This window comes from Myripristis murdjan, chromosome 20 (assembly GCF_902150065.1).
Source record: "Myripristis murdjan chromosome 20, fMyrMur1.1, whole genome shotgun sequence".
Taxonomy (NCBI): Eukaryota; Metazoa; Chordata; class Actinopteri; order Holocentriformes; family Holocentridae; genus Myripristis; species Myripristis murdjan.
In genome coordinates this window covers 13241141-13265712 of record NC_043999.1, presented here as the reverse complement: position 1 = coordinate 13265712, position 24572 = coordinate 13241141, and the positions used below count along the sequence as shown (strand labels likewise).

Here is a 24572-nt window from a genome sequence, read left to right as displayed (position 1 = left end):
CATAGGTAATTCATAAAATATGTCAGCAGTCCAAATGAAGCACTGCCAGTTCGTTGTTGGTTACAATATTAACAAAGCACTTTTAAAAATCAACATTTCGCAAGTGTTTAACCCTCCTGTTATTTTGACATTTTTGAACATCTTTTATGTGTGGGGTCAATTTGACCCCTGCAGTTTAAACTTCCACAAAATTATTATAACTAAAATTGTTATCAAAGTTTATGTGTAAAGTACTTTATGTTTCTTTGTTGATTACCTAAATAGCCCTTTGAATAAAACATAACTCCCTCCCACCCCCACTTATACATCCAGTATTCCAATTATGCGACAATGGAAAAATATTCAAATCACCATAAAATCTCACTGATTGATCTAAAATTGGAAAGAAATATTTTTTTTTTTGGTGTTTTAAAGGCTTTATATTATTTCTAAGTACAGATTTTTGTTATTTATAACCAATGCGTTACAAAGTGTGTACAGGACATTGAAAACATATCATCATGTCAATTTCATGTTTACCCGGTAGTGCCCATTACATTAGGAACACTCATTAAATATGAAGCAAAAAAAATTATGTTAATCATTTATTTAGAGACGTTAAACACCGGCTGGGGTCAAATTGACCCCAAACATAATAGGAGGGTTAATGGTTGTCATCTGTTCACACAGTATTCTGAAATCTGAGACAATGGTCTTTCTGTTTTGTTTTTTATAATTTGAGTTACCAATCTAGTAAAAAAAATTATCCAAAGTTCACTTGGCTGACACTTTACATGTCATGTTACCCTGGTTACTAATAAAATAGGAGCCAGAAAGAGATTAGCTGTTTGCTTTGCTTAAAATCAGAATCTGGAATATGTCCGTGTTATTTTTTTGTATTTTATTTCCATCTCAGTTCACACAGGATCTTAATTTCATCCCTAAGGTCAACTTAGTATGTTAGCTGTTCAGCACAAGCACAAGGAGTCTCACAACATTATGGTTTATGGTTTTTACTGTTCTTGTGGCTGAGCAGACAAGTTGATTTGAGCGGTAATGACTATTTGTATACATGCTAGAAGCAGTGTGAGCTTGCAAAACATCTCTGTAATCATTTTTTCTGGAGAGGGGCCAAATCCTCAATGTAGAAATGTGTTTATATGCCGAGGAAGGAGGAAGGAACCTTATGAAGCCAGTTTTGACCAGTAGCTTTTTGTCCAGATTTCCATTCTGGGCATTTTTATACCATTTTACAGCAACTTGACAGTCACATTTAAATTTTGTATATATAAATGAATAATAGTGACATACGGAGCCATTTGAGCTGTTCTTTCATTCATGCAACTATATTACTTTATAACTTTATTACTGAGTGATTCATCAAGTGCATCAATTGTTAAACTCCAAGTGGACTTACTAGTGCTCCTTTATGTCAGCACAGATGTACTGATAAATGAAGGGCTGTGTGAGAGCAGAATATGGAGTTTGTGCAATTTGCTCTTCAGGTTTTCCAGACGACAGAGCCTTTAAGTAGTCAACTCCGGGCCATGGCCACGGGTCAGGCAGAACTACCTCAGGCTGCAGGCCAGGTTCCTGTGCAGCCCGCACCAGTCAACGCTCAATCTGCTGCCCAGGCTGCAGCTCCCACGCCAGGCTTACCCGCTGCTGCTGCTCCTCCCACACAGGTCAGTCAAGCCAGTGGGTCTGTTTCGGCCACAACCGCGTTTAGGGTAGTTAGCGTTTCAAAGAAGAAGCCTTGGTATACTGTAAGTATTTTTTTTCTATGAGCTTTCCCAGGCTCTTTTATTTTCAATTGTTTGAGCATTCATTCGGCTCAGACTCAGTTTCATCTGTGTTTTGACAGGCCCCAGTTGCTGCAAGTGATGCTGTTAAGGCTCCCATCAGTTTGGTATTAAGGTTAAGGTGAGTTTCCCCATTAGCACATAAATACAATAAATCAAATTAGGGCTGCACAAAATGGTAAAAGAATCATATTGAGATTATTTTGACAGATCCTGTGATTGTGCTAATGTTTGAGCTTTTAATGAGTCATGATTTTTGTATCATAATTATAATTTTAAGCCTTTATTGTCACTGCATTCAGTACAACAAAATTTGGTGGGCAACTCCTTGATGGGTGCATAAAATGAAGTACAATAACAAATTTAAAATAAATACAATAAAAACATAAATATGGTAAAAATCTAAAACGTGCTTGCATATCTATACATTCATGTACAGCAGTTAAATATATTGCTGTATATCGCACATGAAGATGATGTGATTTTTGAGTCTACTCCAAACCATCATGCTTTTTTACATCTGGAGAATATGATTTGACAGAGACGAAAAGGCAGAGTAAACATTAAATGCCCTGTACTGCAAAGCATGTTGATCAGCACTACACATATTATCTTTACAATGTGGCCTAACATGGTTTCCCTTTGCTTCTGCTCTTCAGAAATTTAAAGAAGGAGCTAAATGACATCCGCTTCGAATTCATGCCAGGGAGAGGTAAGTGGGACATAACATCTCCTCTCAATGATTTTCTTTGACATTCAGAATCTACCATGTATATTTTGGTGTTATTTGTAATGTAAAAACTGTCCTTGTCTGGTCTGGTCTTGTCACATATTGTTTAATCTGTCAGAGAAACCAGCTAATTCGATAACTGCACAGGGGACCAGGGTGTTCAAATTATTAATCCACTGGGCTTTGTTTCATGAGAGCACAGATGAAGCTCAGTAACTTTGAATGAGGGAAGTGGTTATTTTATAGCAAACGGGTTTTTTGCCTCTCAAATGCACTCATTTGGTAATTACTTGGCTCACAAAGACATTGCTTGCACCAGTAATGCACTATAGGAGAGTGTCAATCTAAATCAGATGGCACAGTGCAAAGCTGGTGTCCAAAAATACATGTGTGCAGCCTCTCTCTCAACCGTCCTTGAGAAGGAGGCTGAAGGTGCTGTTTAGTTGGCGGAGGAATACATTCAGTTGTGTTCAAACAGCTACAGTCATGGTGCTACCTCAAAAACATTACAAAACTGAACAGAGAGAGATGCGGCGTTTGCTCCGCACAAAATTAAACTCTAGGACTAGATTACTAAATAAACGTCATATTCTAACAAATATATTTATTTTTGTGCAGAGCGAGTGTGCCACCTCACTTCTCTCTTCTGTAGTCGATGGAGGCACACTCACGTAGACCCTCCAAAATCACACAAACCCCCATTATGTATGTTTAGCTGTCTTACTCTGAATTATTAAACTCCCCAAAGGTGTGATTTTTAGTGTGATTGAAATAATAATTCCAGTATGGCAAAGTCTTTGCTGGATAGTGAGGGTCTTCCTTTTTGGCTGACTAAACTCCTTTAGCCACCTGAAGGCAGCAGGACAGCAGGCAGGCGTTGTCCCAGCTGCAGCCTCCAATGTTTAGCAATGTGTTGCAAATTTTCACGTCACAGGTAAAGAGAGTAAATCTTGCAAAATCAGCACCATGCTCTTGCAAAAGAAATATATGAACTCCTGTACTTTTTTTGTTTACATAGTTGGCTGGCTATAGCTTGATAGGCGTTTTTAAAAAGGGAATGAAAAAAGCTGAATTGATTAACAGCTCCTACCACACTTACTGATAATGTATTTGTCCTAATCCAACTCCGCCACTGAAGAGCCACTTCTGCCTCAGTGCCTCTCGTTACAAAATTACCAAAAATCTGTTGGTGCCCAAGTGTCTGCCTTGATTCATGAAAATACAGATTTATATGTTTTTACATAACCGTTTTTGTGCTGAGGTAAAATATGCTATCCAGACCCCTGTGGTCATGGTCTGTCTCCTGTGTGTTTTCTCCTCAGACACAGCAGATGGTGTTTCCCAGGAATTAGTGTCTGCAGGCCTGGTGGACGGGAGGGACTTAGTTATAGGTCAGTGATAAACACTTTTGTAATGATACAAAATCAATACATGTGTACTATTTTGCCCTGTGTGCATATGCATAGAAAAACAGAAGATCAACATGTTATACTCTCTGGGGTGAATTCACAAAGAATGGGTTGTGGTCGCACCACAAATTCACTTGTAACTGCTTTCTGCACCGTCTCAAAATCTGATTCACAAAAGATACTGCGCTAATGATATTACCGCACAAATATGCCCATAACGTTTTGCAGCTGAGTGCAATTTGCCCTTGTTCTGCAGCTGATTGCAATTATCCATGCAGTAAAGTATAAATGTTGACTTTAGGCCCAAAACACAGGAGGTGGGACAGTGATAGAGAGAAAGAGAAATATGACATTTACAGACTGTGAGCCAGAAGATCCTTGAGCTACAAGCTAAAAAGGACAGTATGTAAATAATGCATGGGGCAGTATTATGGCTGGTAACACATACTTTTGGGCTGGTAAATTTTCTCAGATTACCTGTCTCACAGCCATTGGCAAATGGCTAAAAAGTTTTGGTTGGAACCGTCAGCTGAAGGTCAAAATTTAGTCTCTGAACGTCATATTTGCCCGTATCACAGAGCAGTGCACACCCACATTTACATCACATGTTCTTTTCTGTCTGAACACTCAACAGCAGATGTGGATATTGACATCATGTTGTTTTGCACTGATGCATTAAAAAAAAACAAAAGATAGATGTAATGGGATAATAATTCAAGATCTTTTGTTTCTGTTAGAATTAAATATTGTTCTCTCTCCTCTTAGTTGCTGCTAATTTGCAGAAAATAGTTGATGAGCCTCAAGCCAATAAAAATGTCACTTTCAAGCTGGTGAGTGTAACATTCTTCGCTTTTGTGTCTACTACTAATACATTACTAACACATATTTTATTTTTTAATAATATTTAGCTATTGTCTCTCTCTTTCACTGCCACAGAGAGAAAATATTGCAGCAAGTCACTGTTGAACTATGTTTGAGGCTCACTCTAACTTTATACTCCCTGTTGTCTTTGCAGGCCTCTGGAGTCGAGGGATCTGAGATACCAGATGACGTCAAACTGATGGGCTTTGCTCAGCTCAGCATTAGTTAAACTGTCGTTCTACCTGGGACCGTGACTTGCCTAAAAAATGTGAAAAAAAAAAACAAAAAAATAGTTTAAATGCATTTTTTTTTCTTTCTATGGCTGTAAAGAAACCACTACTGCCAAAGAAAACAGTACCGTTTTGTCACCCATAGGATTACACAACGCCGCTTCGTTGAATCAGGTGGTCGGCTGAAATATCAGAAAGTACAGTATAAGAATCACTCAAAAACGTTTACAGTGTATATGTAGAAGGATGCAAGTATCTACAAGAAACAGGTTCCTTTACCTTTATGTTCTCTTTTATTCTGTTTTTTTTTTTTTTTTTTTTTTCTGTAATATGTGATGCATTTGCACAATCTGGACTAACGCCCTTGAATCCTGATAAGTGTAACAATGCCTTATATCCATCAGAACTACTGAATGCACGTTTTGGGGAGGTCCCCAGTTACTATACGGAGAATATGTTGTCTGAAGTGTACAAATGTGGTTTCAATTACTAATGTTCAACTTTTTATGTTTTTTTTTTTTTTTTTTTTTAAATGGGAAGGGGTTAAGGGGCGAATTCCTAAGTGAACCCGTCAGAATGTCAGACGCTTCCTTACCCAATCGAAAACAAACTCACACAGAGGAATGTTGATGTCTCAGATGGCAGAGGATAAATTTCACACTCCCAACAATAATAATCCAAAGTTTTAACACTAACAGTAATATGAGCTTTGAATGTCTCCAAGTGACATTAAGCCTTAGACCACTTCATAATAATAATATTAATAATAATGATAAATAATGAATGTCAATTTGATCTTGCTCCAGTGGATTGGTACTAAGCAGTTATGAGTTTGAACTGACTGGTCCAGTTCTAAAAGTTACATGAATAAGGAAGGTGAGTGCAAGATGATATTGATATTTTATTTTATTTTACTCATGTAATGTGCACTAATTTGTCAGATTGGGATGCCCTGGTAGTCCTGGAAAAGGCTTGAAATTGATTGATTGAAATTGAGCCTTAGGGTCTTCATTAAAAAAAAAAAAAAAATCATATTTGCCTTCATTCACTGTGTTTCTGTTTTTTAGGAAAAGTTCAGATTTTGATTTTTATGCACCACCACACTTCAGACGTTCTCTCAGTACAATTACACATTTAAAAGGTTGTAAATTAAAAAGTTTTACAACATGTAACTGAAGCCACAGGTGTCATATGAGAAAATGTGTGTCTGTCTGTCTATATATTAGGCCGTATCTTTGTTTGGAATCAGTTTTTCAAATTCTTAAAAGACTTAAGTGCATATTTGCTTATGTGGATGAAAAAAAAAAAATAAGTACTTGATTTAACTTGTAGTATGTAAATAGTGACATTTGGCTTTGATTTGTTTTTATACTGGGTGTTTCACTTTTGGCCTTTTTCTGTCCTATGACACGATTGTGGATTGTAGCGCTGTGTGAAGGAAGAGGCTGGCAAAGGACACCGTTGCAAGTCTGGCTTTTGAATTCCCTTGTTTTGCAGTACATACTTTTCATGTAATGTGGCTTATTTACACGCCACTCATACCATTTTCAGCTTTTTACTTTTTGCCTTCGAAAAGTTTGGGTGTATTTTGCAATGGGAGCCACAGCTGTCCAATGTGCTGCTCGAGGCGTGTCCACCTCAAAATTTCCTTAAGTTTGAGCAGAGCCAAAATGAAAGGAATACAGCCTTTTGTCTCCCACTCTTAATGATACAAAATGGAGGCTACTCATTATTTCAACCCATTTCTCAAGTCATGCAGCTCCCTCTGTTACTTTATCCGTTTGTTTCTGCAAGGAAGATTTTATGTCCTTAAGTTCCAAAACGTTGAAAAGCTATGACATTTGAGTGATCAGAAATGTGATTTTCATCAGGATGGTGAAGGCTGTATCAACACAGATGTCACATTCAGTGTGCCATCCTCTCAAACACACTCTGGATATGTGCATTAATAACATGATTTAATGATGAATGTGCGTCTCCCGGTTGGCACTGACCTCAGTGAGAGGTTGATTCAATACTCTGCTATGATATTTAGACCCTAAAATGCCAGCAGGTTTTACTATTTAATTTGGTGTTGTGAAAATGTCAGACCCTTCCAGATGCCTACTGGAAGAAATGCATTTTGTTACTTGCAGAGGAAAAAATATATATAAAGGAGGAGGAAATCTTTGTATTTTGACATACTTCAAATGTTAAAATTTACACTAGCCTTAAACTGAAAATGACCGATTCCTTTTGTGGAGAAAATTGTTGAGGTTTTGATTGAGATCCTCAGTCTTTGAAATGTAGTTGTGTTGCACATGAAGAAATCTGAAATAAAAACCAACAGGCATGCTGACCCCGTGTTCTCCTCAAAGGGAAGTGACGAAGTCATTAACCCAGTGTTACTCCATGTCTCAAAATTGCAGTATTTGGTGCCATTCTTTTGATGTAGTCTGCAATTGACAAGGACAGGATAGGTGTGTTGTGTATGATGAGGTCTGAGAGAAGTGTGTGCGTGCGTGTGTGTGTGTGTGTCTGTGCTGCTTAGATTGAGCCCTGCTTCCAACAGAGTTGAAGATCTAATGGCTGTATTCTCATATCTTCTCCACCAATCTCTTCTGTCTCGCCTAAGTGTGTCATAGTTTAACAATGCTGTAGCAATGGAACACATGACCCTCAAAAACAATTTTGTCTAGGCAATAACTCAAAGCTGTAATATATTTGAATTTTCCACTTGTTTTCAGATTTTCATTCTCTTTTTTTTTTTTGCTCTATGTTTGATGGTTTTGGAGTTCAAAGCATGTTTCTCTTAATTATTTTTAATCAATAAAGAATGAGCATATCAGCCTCCTCTTAGCCGTTTTGTTGCATTTTTTTTTTATTGTGTGCCGTCAGTGGATCTGAATGAGTTCTTTCTGTTTGTTGTTTGCTGAATTAACAAGACTGCATGTTTACTATGAGTTTCAGTGGAGGCCTTTGAAGCATAAATACCCTTTACAGAGTCCTTCAACCCAACTTATGACCACACAGTGAGACACACACCTGAGGGGAAGGTCTGTTGCCCAAATTTGCTCTGCAGTCTTTGCTTTATTTACTGAAATACCCCGGGTACTTCAGTCGTTAAGTTGTCCTTCATTACCACTATTAGCATTGTACCACCACCATGTCACCCTATTGCCAAAAAAGTCACCAGACTGAGGTTGCCTTATGTCACTAAACAACTAGAAAGCAAAATTTAAGGTTTTTAGAAGCCTTTCCTATTGATTGCTGGTCAAACTAGTAAAAAGCAACAGCAGGTCTTGAGGGTGGCAGCTGTTACCCTGAGGGAAAAAAAAAAAAAACAAAAAAAACAGCCTTGCCACCTCAGTTTTGGCCAACCTAATTTAAAAAATATTTCTGGTCATAAATTCACAATATCAAAACTCTGATGCACTTTTTCTTCTTCTCTGCCTCACAGCGGTTAGTGGCCTTGGTTGGCCTTTCTCTCTGGGCTTTGCATGAAACTGATACAATGTACATATAATGTATTAGTTCATTAAATGCCTGCAGAGGGAGAAAGTTCAATCAAGGCCATTTTCTTACTGAGAAAAAAAAGTGCAGTACAGTTTTTGGACATCAGGGGCAGTCCTGAGCAGAGTAGAACTATTACTACTAGGCCCAATATTTATAGTGAACACACAATTATAAGCTTATATTAAATTGATGGTAAATATATATATATATATATATATATATATATATATATATATATATATATATATATATATATGTACATATATATATATGTTTAAATAAATGTGAACAGGACTCCCTATGCACAGCCAAGATATGCAATCAGATGCTGGTTGGTCGCAGGAACATCTCAGTAAGGCAAAAATAACCACTGCACACTGAAATTACTTTACTGGAAGCACTCAACATGTTATTGATGTTGTTATGCCAAGAGCTTAATTTTTGTCTAGTCTTGTCAAGTCTGTGAATACCTGCTGTATTTTTGTGCCTATTAGCAAAACACTCTTTCAAGGCACATCTACTCCTCAGCCCAAACCATTTTACAATGTGAATACAAGTTTTATGTCAGTGGAAACTTTTCTGATAGCAGCTTAAAAATTATAGCCCAGTTTTGATGAACTTTGATATGGAGGAAGTTTACTATTAACCTTGTGGTTTATACCTGGTTTTCAACTTTGTAACTTGAACAAGGGCCATGTCACCATAACCATACTCATTAACTGAACCAGAAAACATGCTTGTAAAATGCGTCAGGCCTACGGGCTGCACAGGCTGTCAAGATGAAGTAGTTATAATAATCATAAGAATAAAAAAGCAAATTATATAACAGTATTGTACAGTAAATGTTATTATGGCAAGAGGCCATCCTGCGAGTCCCCAGCCATCTGCATGACCATCAGCACCCACAGATCATCATCTGAAAAGATTGTTATGTATAATTAATGCAGAATTTAACATTAATTGTAACCCTGTAGGTTTTTGTCACAGCATGAGAGTGAAATGTCTGATCACAGTGGTCATTCCTATGAAGCTCTGAAACTTGCCTCTGAGCCACAGGAACCATTGTTCAATGTGATAACTAACTGCAGCATAATCAGCTCACCAGATGAAATAAGAAATGTAAAAATTTATGCTGGCTGGAAGAGAAGGTTGTGGTTAATCAAAATGATTTTCAGTGGGGTGCTAAACCCAAAATCCAATATTCAAAATGTGTGAAAAGGTAGCACATCCCAAACTGTCAAGTCAAGGAGGACAACCCGCTCACATACTCACATTTAGACTTTTTTGAATAAAAATATGTGCATCAGAAATTTGTAAAAAAAAAAAATAAATAATAATAATAAATAAATAAGTATGTGCATCATGCATATGTATGTGCATTAATCCTAGTTGTAAAAAGGCATGTGCATTATGTATAAATATGAACATTAATCCTACAAAAATATTACAACAGTAAATACCGGCATAAGAAATTGAGCATATGTTAAAGTGTACCTATATACACCATACCTGCACTGGGATATACATATATGAACCTATTTGGGGTTTTGCAATATGAAAAAGTTTGCGAATTCCTGTTACAGAATTTGGGAATAAATTGCAGCTAAATTTCTGGGAATTATTGCCTGATCTTTGCTTCTCAGTGATGTGAACATGGGACTCGGACCAAGGCATGGTGGATGTTGCTTTTAGCCATGACGTCATGCAGGAATTCCTCAAGCTGCGGCGCCCCAGTCAGGGGTCCACATATTCCCAGGTGGCTCTCCACTGCTTGGTGCGCTGCGTTGCGTAACAGCTCAGCTCAGACGGGTTAATGATCCCAGGTCCCTCACGTTCTCGCGCAGTTCCTCCACATCTGGCACAAATGTGCAGTCCCCGCCGCACGTGCTCGCATGTCACAAGCCCCTCAACTCTGAAACGTCAGAGAAACTTTGGCCAACTGTGTGAGGGCTTCACGGTCCGAGCCGAGCAGCGCACCCCCAGCTCATGTTGATGGACACATACCTGCCCTGTTTGGCGACACGGGACAAAACGCATGATCGCCTCTGTTTCAGTCGCTTAATCATTAATTGACAGGACCACTCATATTAGGCACCCGTCGCGGCTCCACTTTAACAGTGCGTTCACAAGAGGAGGAGGAGGAGGAGGCAGACTGTACCACAAGCTCATCTATATCTCAATATGAACAATTTCGGGCAGATTCTGCAGGAGATTGGGGAGTTTGGTGTATTTCAGAAGCGCTTGCTGTTCGCATTATGCATCCCCAACTTCTTTGTGGCTTTCGACGTGATTGGCCAGGTGTTCACAGGCATGAGCTTCCCTCATCACTGTGACACTGACTGGATTTTGAAGCCTGGCCCCAACTTGACATATGACAGGCAGAAAAATCTCACCCTCCCTGTGAACCAAGATGGAGAGTTTGAAAGCTGTGAGATGTTCAAACCTGTGGATTTGGATTTGGAAACCATTGAAGCGTATGGGATTAACAGCACCACAAAGTGTGTAGCTGGATGGGATTATGAAAAACCTGATGGAGCCTCCAGCATTGTCACCGAGGTAGGCGACTGATTGACTTATAGTTTTGCTGTAATTTTTCCAACAATGAAAAAACAGAGAAGAGAGTCTGGCACTGTGATGTTGCAGTAGTCTAGGATGGCAAAAATGGAGAAGGTGATAGTACCTGGAATTGATCTGGACAGGAGGCTTATTCAGACTTTTTTTTTTTTTTTTAGTTCATAAAGTTTGTCTCCTTCCTTGCTGTGTTGGACATCAAATCACAAATTAAGGTCTTGGCTTTTGAGTCTCTAAATTGTGCAAGGAATGGCATTCCTCAGCAGAAAATCAATGTACACCAATGCCTCTCTTATGGTGACACAACTCTCCCTCCTTCTGGAGGTTCAAGTTCAAAATCACAGAAGGGTAAACAACAGCGGAAACCAGGTTTGGAGTTTTCTTTGGTTTAAAATATAATGGAGCAGTGTCTCTTACATCATCATGTGGCCTTCTTCTTCCCCCCTCTGCTCCTTCCTCATCATCTCCCCTCTCAGTTTGAGCTGGTGTGTGACAGAAGTAGTTTGCGAGAGGCGTCACAGTCCATCTACATGGCAGGTCTTCTGGTTGGGGCGCTGATGTTTGGGGCAATGGCTGACAGGTAATTGACCCCCAACATTGGAGTCATCCACTCCCACATCCACTCCCATGATTTTGGCTTTCTGTGATTTTACTTTTATAGAATTCATTACTAAAATATATTTTGAAATGGTCTGCAATCAAGACAATTCAACTACAGCAGATAGATTCAGTGCAGGTGAAGAGGCAAAGAGAGCCAAAAGGACAATTGTTAATCTCTATAAATCTATGTATATGTGACAAACATCAGTGAGTAGGATGCTTCTCCAAACACATGACAGGAGACAAGCTCCCTGTTTGCATGCTGTGTGTTAATTTGCATATAGAGACAGTCTGATATGTTCTTGCACGATTTGTGCTGGGTTGGGCAATCATCTACATGTGTTGATGTACCCAGGAGACTGTAAAATTTCCAGTGGCTCGTTTATGGGAGAATTTTACTAAGAGAGTATTTGTTTCAGGTTTCCTTGTCTCCTTATAGGGTGAGTCATGTTATTTTAAATCATAAGCTTGTTACATTTAGATTTTGTTTAGCATTCTGACAAACTTCTTTGTTGATGCTGTTATTCGCAAACATGTCCAGATGACAAAACTGTGTCGGCCCAGAATCAGACCAATCCCACAACTCCCAGCGATACTAATCAGGCCAACTCTGGCAGCTGTGACTTGCGGAACACTTGGTTTGAAAGATGGCCGAGGATAGGATCGACTAACAGATTCCAGCCAACAGAACTAAACCTACGCTGGCATTGCCATGATCACACCAGAATTGTGTGAAAACCTGATTTATGCATGCATGTTGCATTCTGTCTTCATCCTTGTCTGATACCGCTGCTGCACACAGCTTATTTTTTGATGTCCCTACTGGAGTCCTTCAAACAGCCTTGTGAGAGGAACAGAAAGACTCAGTCATGGAAAGTTAGGAATATGTGACACAGCATGGCTATAAGCTGATTGTGGTAACATTATGACAGGATATTCGACTCTCATGGGTCTTATGCTACTGCATATAGGGAAGACAATAATTTATTACAATAGCTGACCGCAGCATGTGGTAATAATATAATTAGCAGCTTGCCCAGTGCCCAGGTGCAAGCATCATGTGACACAGTTTTTGGGGCTGGCAACAGCAAGTGGCTAAATGCCATCCCTCTGGCAGACAACCAAACCCTTGCTTGAAAAGGTCTTGATTGTAATGGGTAGTGGGTCATGGCACATCACAAAAAAGCTCATAACCTCTGAACTGATCCACATATCATCTCGCAAAACAACCGGGTATGTCATGGGCCACAGAAGATCAGATTAACTTTCATTTGGTTTCAAAAAAATCCACTGATGAGAGCATGGATACCCTTTCCAGCTGTCCTTCCTAACAGACTAAACAGTTGTCACGCCAGACTTTTAACTTTTAACATCATGTTCAGGCGTCTCTGTGGCTGCACATTTTGAAGATAGTAGTAGGCTGAATTGTCTTGAGTTGTCTTGAGTGCAGCCCATTTCCAGTCCAGTCTTGTTAACGGGTAAATTCTTTGCAGTAAAGAAATTCTTGACTGAATTTATGATGTACATTCTGTCCCTGCCTTCATCTTGATGTTCTGTTAAGTGTCACTCCCCCCCATATATCTGCTTTGATGCTATTCTCTTGTTTTTGTAGGTTTGGTCGCCGCTTTGTGGTCCTTCTTGCAGTCCTTCTGCTTCTGTTGTTTGGTGTTGGTGCTGCTTTTTCACCTAACATCTATGTTTACATAGCTCTCAAATTTCTAGGTGGCACCTCAATTTCTGGCATTGTTGCAAATTCATTTGTGATAGGTAGGTACACTGTTTGCCTTTACCAAAATCTAACTACATTGCATGATACTTAGTGTATTAGTAATAGAACAGTTGGCTGGGGTGGGGGTCGGTGAGGGGTTACTACATTCAAATTATAGATAATTAAAATCATAGATATTTCTAAATTATTCACAATTTTGATTGTATTGTTATATACACTATATTACCAAAAGTATTCGCTCACCCATTCAAATGATCAGAATCAGGTGTCCTAATCACTTGGCCTGGCCACAGGTGTATAAAATCAAGCACTCAGGCATGCAGACTGTGAAACAAGACATTTGTGAAAGAATGGGCCGCTCTCAGGAGCTCAGTGAATTCCAGCGTGGAACTGTCATAGGATGCCACCTGTGCAACAAATCCAGTCGTGAAATTTCCTCGCTCCTAAATATTCCACAGTCAACTGTCAGCTCTATTATAACAAAATGGAAGCGTTTGGGAACAACAGCAACTCAGCCACGAAGTGGTAGGCCACGTAAAGTGACGGAGAGGGGTCAGCGGATGCTGAAGCGCATAGTGCAAAGAGGTCGCCGACTTTCTGCACAGTCAATTGCTACAGAGCTACAAACTTCATGTGACCTTCAGATTAGCCCAAGTACAGTATGCAGAGAGCTTCATGGAATGGGTTTCCATGGCCGAGCAGCTGCAGCCAAGCCACACATCACCAAGTGCAATGCAAAGCGTCGGATGCAATGGTGTAAAGCACGCCGCCACTGGCCTCTAGAGCAGTGGAGACGCGTTCTCTGGAGTGATGAATCAAGCTTTTCCATCTGGCAATCTGATGGACGAGTCTGGGTTTGGAGGTTGCCAGGAGAACGGTACATTTCAGACTGCATTGTGCCGACTGTGAAATTTGGTGGAGGAGGAATTATGGTGTGGGGTTGTTTTTCAGGAGCTGGGCTTGGCCCCTTAGTTCCAGTGAAAGGAACTTTGAATGCTTCAGGATACCAAAACATTTTGGACAATTCCATGCTCCCAACCTTGTGGGAACAGTTTGGAGCGGGCCCCTTCCTCTTCCAACATGACTGTGCACCAGTGCACAAAGCAAGGTCCATAAAGACATGGATGACAGAGTCTGGTGTGGATGAACTTGACTGGCCTGCACAGAGTCCTGACCTGAACCCGATAGAACACCTTTGGGATGAATTAGAGCGGAGACTGAGAGCCAGGCCTTCTCGACCAACATCAGTGTGTGACCTCACCAATGCGCTTTTGGAAGAATGGTCAAAAATTCCTATAAACACTCTCCTCAACCTTGTGGACAGTCTTCCCAGAAGAGTTGAAGCTGTAATAGCTGCAAAAGGTGGACCGACATCATATTGAACTCTATGGGTTAGGAATGGGATGGCACTTCAGTTCATAGTATGAGTAAAGGCAGGTGAGCGAATACTTTTGGTAATATAGTGTATATAATGCCGTTGTACCAGGCTAGGGACAGCACACATGGCTTATTCTCCAGCCATGTCCTTGAAAGCTCCTCTGAGGGGAATCTAAACCATTCCCAGGCCAGCAGGGATATGTAGTCCCCCAGTAAGGGTTTATCCTGTAGTCTCCTACTGGTTAGATATGCTTATAAAACCTCTAAAGGGAGAACCACCACCCTTGTCTGCCAGTACATGGGAGCTGTCCCTAACAACACTTTGGGCTTTCAGCACTTTAGGACAGATCTTGTCTACTCCTATTGCCTTGTGAGTGTAGAACCTTCCAGCTACAAAGTGACTTTTGTCAGGGAATTGTGTGAGGAGCCACCCCATCCCCCAAAATGGCCCAGCCCTACCTCCACAACAGGGTATCTGTTGGGTTAAGTAGCTCCTCAGGGTGTTCTTTGCACCAGCTGACTACTTCCTTTGGTGGTGAGCCCTCTTGAATTCTCTAGAAGTTTGCCAGATCTATTTGAGCCCAACCAGAGGTCCTCAAGTCCTTCATCATGACCTCCCCAAACTCCCTAACACTCATTTTTGTGCCCCTATAACCACTGAAGCTGCAGCCCCTCTGGCCTCACAATACTTGTCTGCTGAATCTAGAGCCCCACAATCGTCTCCACTGTTTGCATCAGCTGATACGTGCAGTACTTGCTGCTCATCTGAATGAATAAAAAAACAAAACATAAATGTATATGTTATCATAGGTTTACAGCATAGATGCAACAGAAACATGGAATGTGCAATTAGTATGTTAGCAAACGTTACCATGGAAGTGAATAGGTCGGGATTTGAACTGACAAGCAAACATTTGTAACATCTGTCTTATTGTTCTGAAGGGGCGGAGTGGACCGATTCCTCTAGGGTTGCTTTCTGCACCATTGTTGTCCACTCCTTCTTCCCTGTTGGACTGATGGTGTTGTCAGCCGTCGCCTATTTGATCCGTGACTGGAGGATCCTGCAGCTGGTGCTCTTCAGCCCTTTGCTCCTGGTCCTGGTGATCTACTGCTGGTCAGCGACCCAATGCCATAACAGCCAAATATTTTGGATGCTCATTCAATCAGCATTGAAAGATTTTATTAATTATATTGTTATTTTCTATGTCTGTTAGGATTCTTCCAGAGTCAGCTCGCTGGCTTATGACCCAGGGCAGGAAGGAGGAATTGCAAAAGGAGATCAAGAGGGCAGCCAGAGTGAATGGGAAGAACGTGCCAGAAGCTCTGCTAGACAAGGTGAGCTGTATCATATGTCCACTTTGATCAAGCAAGCACTAATAAAGCTCAGAAGTATGTTTGATCATCTAAAACTGACATGCCATTTGCTTAGCTGGAGATCGAAAGTGCATCCAAGAAAGGAAGCATGCTGGACATCTTCAGGATATCATATTTAAGAAAACGTGCTCTCATAATGAGCTCTGTCTGGTGAGTCTGTAATTTCTCCATTAACTGAGCTGAGTAGTTGAGTGTTTCATGCTGCTGTCCTTCTGGGATGATGAAACATCACATAAATACATCAGCATTTAATTCTGACATGCAATAGCTATAGAAAACTGCATAAATGCATTTAAATATTTGCCAAGACAGTATTATAATCATATAATAGAGTTTTGGTGACCCTGAAGAAATCTCTCCCACCGTGTTTCTAGGTTGGGAACAAGTTTGGTTTACTATGGACTGAGTCTGAATGTTGGCAGTTTTGGCCTGGATATCTACCTCACCCAGTTCATCTTTGGCATTGTGGAACTTCCTGCACGCCTGGGCAGTTTGCCTCTTCTTCGATTCTTTGGGAGGAGAATATGTCAAGCTGGGTTCCTGTTATTTGCGGGCTTGGCTTGCCTTGTGATCCTTGCTATTCCAGAAGGTAACTTGGTGGGAGAATTAGTCATCCTCTGGAATCTAAGATGCATATGTCACATATGCATTAACCGCTGCTTACCTGATGACTGCTTATTTATTTTTTTCTTGAGAACTACAAAAGAACCAAAAAAAAAAACAAAACAAAAAAAAAACTTTTGTATTGTGGAACACATTAGATCATTATGCAACTCTCAACTTGCCCATGCATGTCTGACAAATCCCTCTTTCTCTGATTCAGACCTTCCTGTAGTGGTAACAGTCATAGCGGTGCTGGGGAAGTTTGCTGCCACTGCCTCTTTCTCCACCGTCTATGTTTATACTGCAGAACTTTATCCTACTTTTCTAAGGTAATGTCCCGACATTAAAACATATAATCATGTATTTTCTGTGCTCCTACTCATTATGAATACATAAAACCAATTCAGGATGTTAAGGAATAAGGATTCCTTGTGAGTCAATCATGGGTATTGTCTCTGACAGGCAAAACGGTATTGGTCTAAACTCCATGTGTGCTCGTGTGGGGGGCATCCTCGCCCCTCTGATCAGACTCCTGGGGGTCTACCATCACTCCATCCCCATGGTGTTATATGGCGTCATCCCCTTGATTGCTGGGGGTCTCTGTTTTTTTCTGCCTGAGACCCTCAATGTTGGACTCCAGGACCACGCTGAGCCCATGTGAGTTTACTGGCCTTTTCAACATTGTGCACATAGTGAAACAAATGAATGCTAAAATGAAAATTATTTGCAGTATGAGTTTTAGAGTATGACCATGTTATTGTGTTTTATTAAGTCCAAATAATTATATATTCTGTTGTCTTTTTTATTTTCAGGACAAAAGAGAATGGGAGTATTGAAAATGGATTATGCGATAAAGAGGAAAAAGCACTGAAGGGCACAAAATTGTGATTTATGCTGAAATAATTCTATGAGTTTTCATAGGTTTATCATTGTCCACCCAAAGTCTCCATACAGTATATAAATGCTATTAATCAGTGTAGCATTTGGATTACTGTGTAGCATTTGGTTATTCGCACTATATGCAAAGCTTTAATAGAATTTACTTGTAAATTATTCAATAAAAATTGTATTTTTTTGTACTCATATTGTCAGTGATTTTTATTTTCTTTTTACAAAAGGTTTGATAACGTTTTGATAACTGGAATGCTTGCAATAAAGTGATGTAGATCCAAATTTGTTTCTGTTCTGATTATTCAAAATGTCAAGTGTCAAGTCTGGTCCCATTTCTATGTATTTTAAGTTTTCTCTCTGCCCTAAATCTGTCTATTCCTCAGAGTGTAGGTCCTATAACAGACAAATTTAGTGAACAGATTTCAATATATCCTACCTATCTTCTGTTCAAATTATTAATTGCATTTGCCAGGATTCCTGGATGTAAAGCAATCCTTGAGATGTCTAGAGTGGAAACCAGTGGGGCTCTGTGTTACAAGGACCAAAGCTGAGAATGTGCTAGATTAAGGTTTTTGAAAATCCAAATGATTTGATTGTGGTGCAGTAATGAAGTTGATAGTGAAGACACACAAATGAGGTAAACAATAATTCCTAAACACTTGATGCCAAAGCAAATAGATTGGGCACACTGTACATATTTGGGCCTGAAAATGTGGCACACCACATTTGATTGGGGTCCTCAGGACTACCATCAGGCCACCATTAAAATAGCTTATTCATTTCTGGAACAGTCAATGTACACAGTTAGAAACACTGATCTATATTTTTTAAAAGCATTATAGATCTGTAATAATATAATATAGATCAGAAGTTAGAAATATTTTTATTTCAGTGGATTTGGGCAAGCTGGGAATGCAGTGTGCATTTAAATAGGGGGAAAAATAGAGTAAGACTTGAAAAAGTTTAATATTTTCATGAGGCACCTCCTAACCTTCACGGCTGGTTCTTCATGCAGCAGAAAAGTGAACAAAAGGCTGAACCTCATGGGTTCTGGCAAGTCCCAGTTTATGGGGAGACCCAGGTTTACCCCTGACAATCATAAAGGGCCATTCCTTTTAAACAGGGCTGGGCCACATGACCTATTTGTGGATTCACAAATTCACAATTTTGTGTATAAATATGTTAGTGAATCTTCATCTATTTTTGAATACTTTTGAGACATCTTGAGGCACTGAATCATGATGTGATAGGACATGATATAAAACAGTGCTGCATCCTGCTGGAGAATAGTGGGGGGATACGAAGATGATAATGATATGACAGTACATATAAAATTATATGTATTATCACAGTACATATTTTGCTTTATTCTGAATTCCACATTTGTACTTGATAGCAGCAGTAAACCGAGAGGAAGCTGGACTTGCACAATCTCAACCACAGAGGGCACCAAAGGTTTTATGAAAATGTACAATGATGTTCAAGCTAAGGCACTGAAAATCACATTTTTGACTCAGCTCATTTACTTGAGAGTAAGTTCACATGTAATGTCTTGATGACCAAATGATTAAAGAGCCATACCTCATATAAATGTAAGGCCCCAACCTGGCATGAGGCACCATTTCACCTGAGATGCAAGTTGCAGGATTTGCATCAAAATCTTTGAGATATAGAACTTTTCCAATATGATGATTCAAGCTTATTCTTACGATCACATCATTTGACTCATACTTTGACTCCACTGAATATTGCCATCTGCAGCAATATGTAGCTACATATATTTTTCCACTAAAAGTGTTTGGACCTCAGTGGCCTATGGGAAAAAAAAAAAAAAAAAAAAAACTCTGCAAATTTGCATAATTTGGGGAACCTACTTCTGCCAACTTGCCTCTAAAGTTTTGTGCTGACGGAAACCAAAGTGGTGTGTGTTGACATTTTGTTAGGCAATATCTGGTGAATGCTTTCTCCAATGGAACCAAATTTGGAGGTTATACTATAGAGTCGTGTCTCCAAATAACTTGCACATTTGGGAGGGAAGATATAAAAACTGTTTAGAACCCCTCCAGAAATGTGAATGTCAGTCAGTCAACTCACGTAAACATATTTATTATGCACGCACTGAGTTGTTATTATGGCGTCTAGACTCTAATCTTATCAGTCCCCGCTGGAAGCTGACCTAAAATGAACTGAGAGAAGCAGGGAATGAGGAAACGTACTCACTATGGAGGCACTTATAATCAGAGGTTTCACGGTGGGGTGCTGGAGGGGCTATAGATACAAAGAAAGCATACAGTAATCTCTTACTGTCATTTACCTGCAGGTCCTGTTGGATTTTAGGAAGGCAGTTTTGGTCATGCCAAATAATGTTGCTTGTTGAAATGCCAAGGCCCCCCCCTCAAAAAAAAAAACAAAAAAAAAAACAAACATCTCACCTTCAAATTTACATGTTAATTCTTCACTAAATTTATTTAATGGCATGTCTGGACGGCTCCAGGTTGAAGTTATGCCGTGAGCATCACCTATTTTACAAAAACCGCTGACACCCGAACCTCTTAATTATTTGGGAATATAGTCTTTTGGTTGCTTTGACAACTATCCTACTTTTTTTTCCTTTTTTGTTAGTGATGTGACTATCTTTTAAAACTGTATGTGTGCTATGTGCTAGATAGTGATGCTAAACACTATTTTGTTCAGGAGATCTTGTGTTGTTTTCTTTACAGGTGAAACTTAACAACTTCATACACTATTCACAACCAGGCCTACTAATAATTCAGCTTGTATCTTTTCTTCAGAGGTGACGCAAAACTTCAGCAGCCGGCGTGTTTGATTTCATTACTGTGGCTGAATAGTAGCCGACCTCATTTGCACTAGCTGACACCAAATCAGTGGCAAAGTCATGTCAGATCTAGTAAACACACAGCAGAATCCTTGTATCCAAACAAAATTGTTAACTAAATTTGCCAGGGATCATTGTTGATCAGTGCATAGTAAATTAGTCTACTAGAATTAGTCTACGCCCTTGCCCCCTGTAGTCGGGGGCTAGGGCGTCTCCCGGTGTGGATGGCTCCCAAAGAATGAATGGTGTTTCCTCATCTGGTCCCTTAGTGCTCATCCATGTTTCATTTTATCTTTGGGTGTGGTTGGGGTGGGCTGGGGTGTGGTGGGGTGTATGCCTGGAGTGTATGCATGTGTGTTGTACTTGTGTGTGTGCGTGTGTGAGTGAGTATGAGGGGGTGGGGGATTAGGGTTGTATGTATTTTAATGTAAAGCACTTTGTGTTGCATTTGTTTTATGTATGAAAGGTGCTATATAAATAAAGTTTTATTTGATTTGATTTGATTAGATATGGCTCACAAACTTTCTTACACAGACACACATCTTTACACTGAATATTGTTACTAATACCCCTTACATTTTAAAATGTGGTTCTAAATCCTGTCAGTGTTTTGCTTAACATAAATTGTGATTGTCATTCCTTGAAACATCCTGTCTCCTGCTCCACTTAGTGTAAGTATGCACATGTACTGTATGAGCCTGCCAGTCATCATTGCCCAGGGCAAAGTCCCTCTTTATGAAGTGTAATGTAAGGCAATACGCAAGAGCACATGGGTTCAGTAGTTTAAATAGTGGCCCAATTTCAATGTATACTTGTGAGACCTGGACGCTATATGTGTAACACTGCATACGGAGGAGGAACTGCAAACTCAACAATAATATGAGCCATTTCAGAGAGGTCCTGCAGGAGATTGAAGAGTTTGGTTTATTTCAGAAGCGCTTATTGTTGACATTATGCATTCCCAACATTTTTGTAGCTTTCGACGTGATCGGCCAGGTGTTCACAGGTATGAGCTTCCTTCATCACTGTGACACTGACTGGATTATGGCCTGTGGCGCCAACTTGACATATGACAGGCAGAAAAATCAACCAGGATGGAGAGTTTGAAAGCTGTTTCATGTTCACACCTGTGGATTTGGATTTGGAAACCATTGAATCGTATGGGATTAACAGCACCACAAAGTGTGTAGATGGATGGGATTATGAGACACCAGAGGGCGCCTCCAGCACAGTGACAGAGGTAGGATGTGACGAGGATGCACTTTACTATACAGCAGCTCAAAGAAATAGTCACTGCCAATTATTAAAAAAAGAAGAAAAAAAAAGATATAGTTGTATTTAATCAACAGGGGTCTTTTCTGTTATTAGTGAATGCACATTATGCCCTTTATTGGTTCAACCCTCCAGAAATACTGATGTAATTAGGTTGTTTTATGTAAGAGATCATGTCAGGGAGTCTTGTCCATAGCCAAAAATGAATATGTTGTTTTATTTGGTTTAAAAATATTGTGGCATATGGTGGTGTCTCTCAGTCTTTTGTCTGTTCATTTCCATTCTCTTCTTTTCTTCCTCTCCGTTCTCAGTTTAATCTGGTGTGTGACAGAAGTAGTTTGCTTGAAGTATCACAGTCCGTCTACATGGCAGGTCTTCTGGTTGGGCCACTGATGTTTGGGCCAATGGCTGACAGGTAATGGACTCCCAGCACCAGAGTCATCCATCCATCTTTTATCTGGTGCTCATTGGAAACGGGCAGCAGGCTGAGTAGGGCCTTTCAAGATGTCGGTTCAGACACTAATATCTTTTTGTTTTGTTAATATTACATAGTGAAAAAAATGTGAAGAGATGTAGATGGAAATGTCAGGACACTCTTCTTTTTCCGTTGCAGGTTTGGTCGACGCTTTGTGGTCCTCCTTTCAATCCTCCTCCTGCTGCTGTTCGGTGTGGGTGCTGCTTTCTCACCCAATGTCTATGTTTATATGGTTATCAGATTTGTGGGTGGCACCGCAGTTTCTGGCATTTTAATGAATTCATTTGTGATAGGTAAGAAGACTGTTTACCTTTCGTGAAGTCTAATTTCATAACACAATATTTTGAATATGTTAGTAATGGGACAGCTGGCTCTGCAGGAAAACTCTGAGGGGAATTTACTACATTTGGTCCAGCGTCTATTTTTTGTCTGTCATTAGAGAAATGTATTTCTTTGAATAATCTATTACTAGAGCACATTGAAATTGTCAATGTTTCAAGCTCTATTTGCAAATGCTGTGACTCTGGCCAAAAGCCTCGGTGATAACATAACGATCTTGGTCCAATGTCAAACCTAAACACTGGTTTCAGCTTAGAAGGCTTCTTTTTATTTAATACGTTCCCATAACTTGTGAGCAGTGTGGGTTTCATCCTCAGGCGATTGGTGTAGACAATAGAAAATCTTCCCACATTAACTTCTAAGCTATGTTTGTCTTGACCACAATGACCTGACAACTAAACAATGGTAACATCTGTCTTATTGCTTTGAAGGTGCAGAGTGGACAGATTCCTCTCGGGTTGCAGTCTTCACGTTCGTCACCATTACTTTTTTCCCAGTTGGACTGATGATATTGTCAGGTGTCGCCTATTTGATCCGTAACTGGAGGATCCTGCAGCTGGTGCTCTTCAGCCCTCTGCTCCTGGTCCTGGTGGTCTTATACTGGTCAGTGGCCCATTAGACAACAAATCCTAGACAAATATTTTAGATGTTAGTCTCTAACAGTGATGCTATAAAGAGCAATACTCAAACACTTTTATTATCTTTTGTGGTCTTACATGGCTGATAAAGGATTCTCCCAGAGTCAGCTCGCTGGCTTATGACACAGGGCAAGAAGGAGGAATTGCAAAAACAGATCCAGAGGGCAGCCAGGGTGAATAGAAGGAAGGTCCCAGAAGCTCTGCTAGAAAAGGTGAGCTGTATCATAAGTCAGCTTCAGCCAAAATCACACTAATGAAGCTCTGAATTCAGCATATATAATCTATAAGTGACATGTTATTTACTCAGCTGGAAGTTGAGAGTGAATCCAACAAAGGAAGCATGGTGGACATCTTCAGGATATCATATTTAAGAAATCGTGCTCTCATAATGAGCTGTGTCTGGTGAGTTATTTCTAACTGAATGTTGCCATGTCGCTGTCCTACTGAAACTATGAAACATTCATAAAGGTAAAAGTAACTCTCCCTCTGTGCTACTAGGTTTGGTGCAAGTGTGGTGTACTTTGGGCTGAGCCTGAATGTTGGCAGTTTTGGCCTGGATATGTACCTCACACAGTTCATCTTTGCCATCACAGAAGTTTTTGCTCACCTGGTAAATCTGGCTCTTTCTCAACATTTTGGGCGGAGAAAATGCCAAACAGGGTTCTTGCTTGCTGGGGGCTGTGCTTGCCTTGTAATCCCTGCCATTCCAAAGCGTAACTTCTGAACCTGGAATTTTTGCATTCTGAAACACATTAGCTCATTATACAAATCTCAGTATGTCCATGCTTTTCTTACAAATGCTTCTTACTCTGCGTTATTCTGTCCTCATCAGACCTTCCTGTAGTGGTAACAGTCATAGCGATACTGGGGAAGTTTGCTGCCACTGCCTCTTTCTCTATGGTCTATAGTGCAGAACTGTATCCTACTGTTCTAAGGTAATGTCCAGGAATTTAAGCATAAAATATTGTATTTGCCATGTTAGTACTGATGATGCATACATAAAAAACTATCTTTTAGTTATTACAAGCAATACCGAGACAAAATGGCCATCTTCAGCTATTGGGTAATGGGATTTCCAGTGAGTCCATTCTGTACATTGTCTCTGGCAGGCAAAACAGCATAGGATTCAACTCCATCTGTGGACGTGTAGGGTCCATCCTCGCCCCTCTGATCAGGCTCCTGGGGGTCTACCATCACTCCATCCCAATGGTGTTATATGGCATCGTCCCCTTGGCTGCTGGGGGTCTCTGCTTGTTTCTGCCTGAGACCTTCAATGTTGGACTCCAGGACCACGCTGAGCCCATGTGAGTTGACGAGCCTTCTGTTATGCACACCCACAACATGGTGTACTTAGAATGAAT

The 24572-nt window shown here is 40.1% G+C and overlaps 2 protein-coding genes and 1 pseudogene across 3 annotated transcripts in view; all 3 read left to right on the top strand.

Moving 5' to 3' along the window:
- oxsr1b (oxidative stress responsive kinase 1b) overlaps positions 1 to 7843 on the top strand; it is a 45234-nt gene extending 37391 nt beyond the window's left edge. For both annotated transcript variants that reach the window (XM_030079420.1, XM_030079419.1), the window contains 6 exons: positions 1485 to 1664; positions 1844 to 1902; positions 2441 to 2493; positions 3834 to 3902; positions 4686 to 4750; positions 4936 to 7843. In XM_030079420.1, coding sequence (XP_029935280.1) covers positions 1485 to 1664; positions 1844 to 1902; positions 2441 to 2493; positions 3834 to 3902; positions 4686 to 4750; positions 4936 to 5010 — 501 coding nt within the window. In that variant the 3' untranslated portion in view covers positions 5011 to 7843. The remainder of the gene's footprint in view (positions 1 to 1484; positions 1665 to 1843; positions 1903 to 2440; positions 2494 to 3833; positions 3903 to 4685; positions 4751 to 4935) is intronic.
- Positions 7844 to 10687: 2844 nt separating this feature from the next.
- On the top strand, positions 10688 to 17696 carry LOC115378934 (solute carrier family 22 member 13-like). Its single transcript, XM_030079512.1, has 10 exons — positions 10688 to 11062; positions 11554 to 11657; positions 13290 to 13444; positions 15726 to 15897; positions 15998 to 16118; positions 16213 to 16307; positions 16532 to 16746; positions 16981 to 17089; positions 17223 to 17417; positions 17573 to 17696. The coding sequence occupies exons 1-10, from the start codon at positions 10688 to 10690 to the stop codon at positions 17646 to 17648; spliced, it is 1617 nt and encodes a 538-aa protein (XP_029935372.1). The 3' UTR covers positions 17649 to 17696.
- A 3670-nt stretch (positions 17697 to 21366) lies between these two features.
- LOC115379230 (solute carrier family 22 member 13-like) lies at positions 21367 to 24519 on the top strand (annotated as a pseudogene).
- The last annotated feature ends 53 nt before the right edge of the window (positions 24520 to 24572 follow it).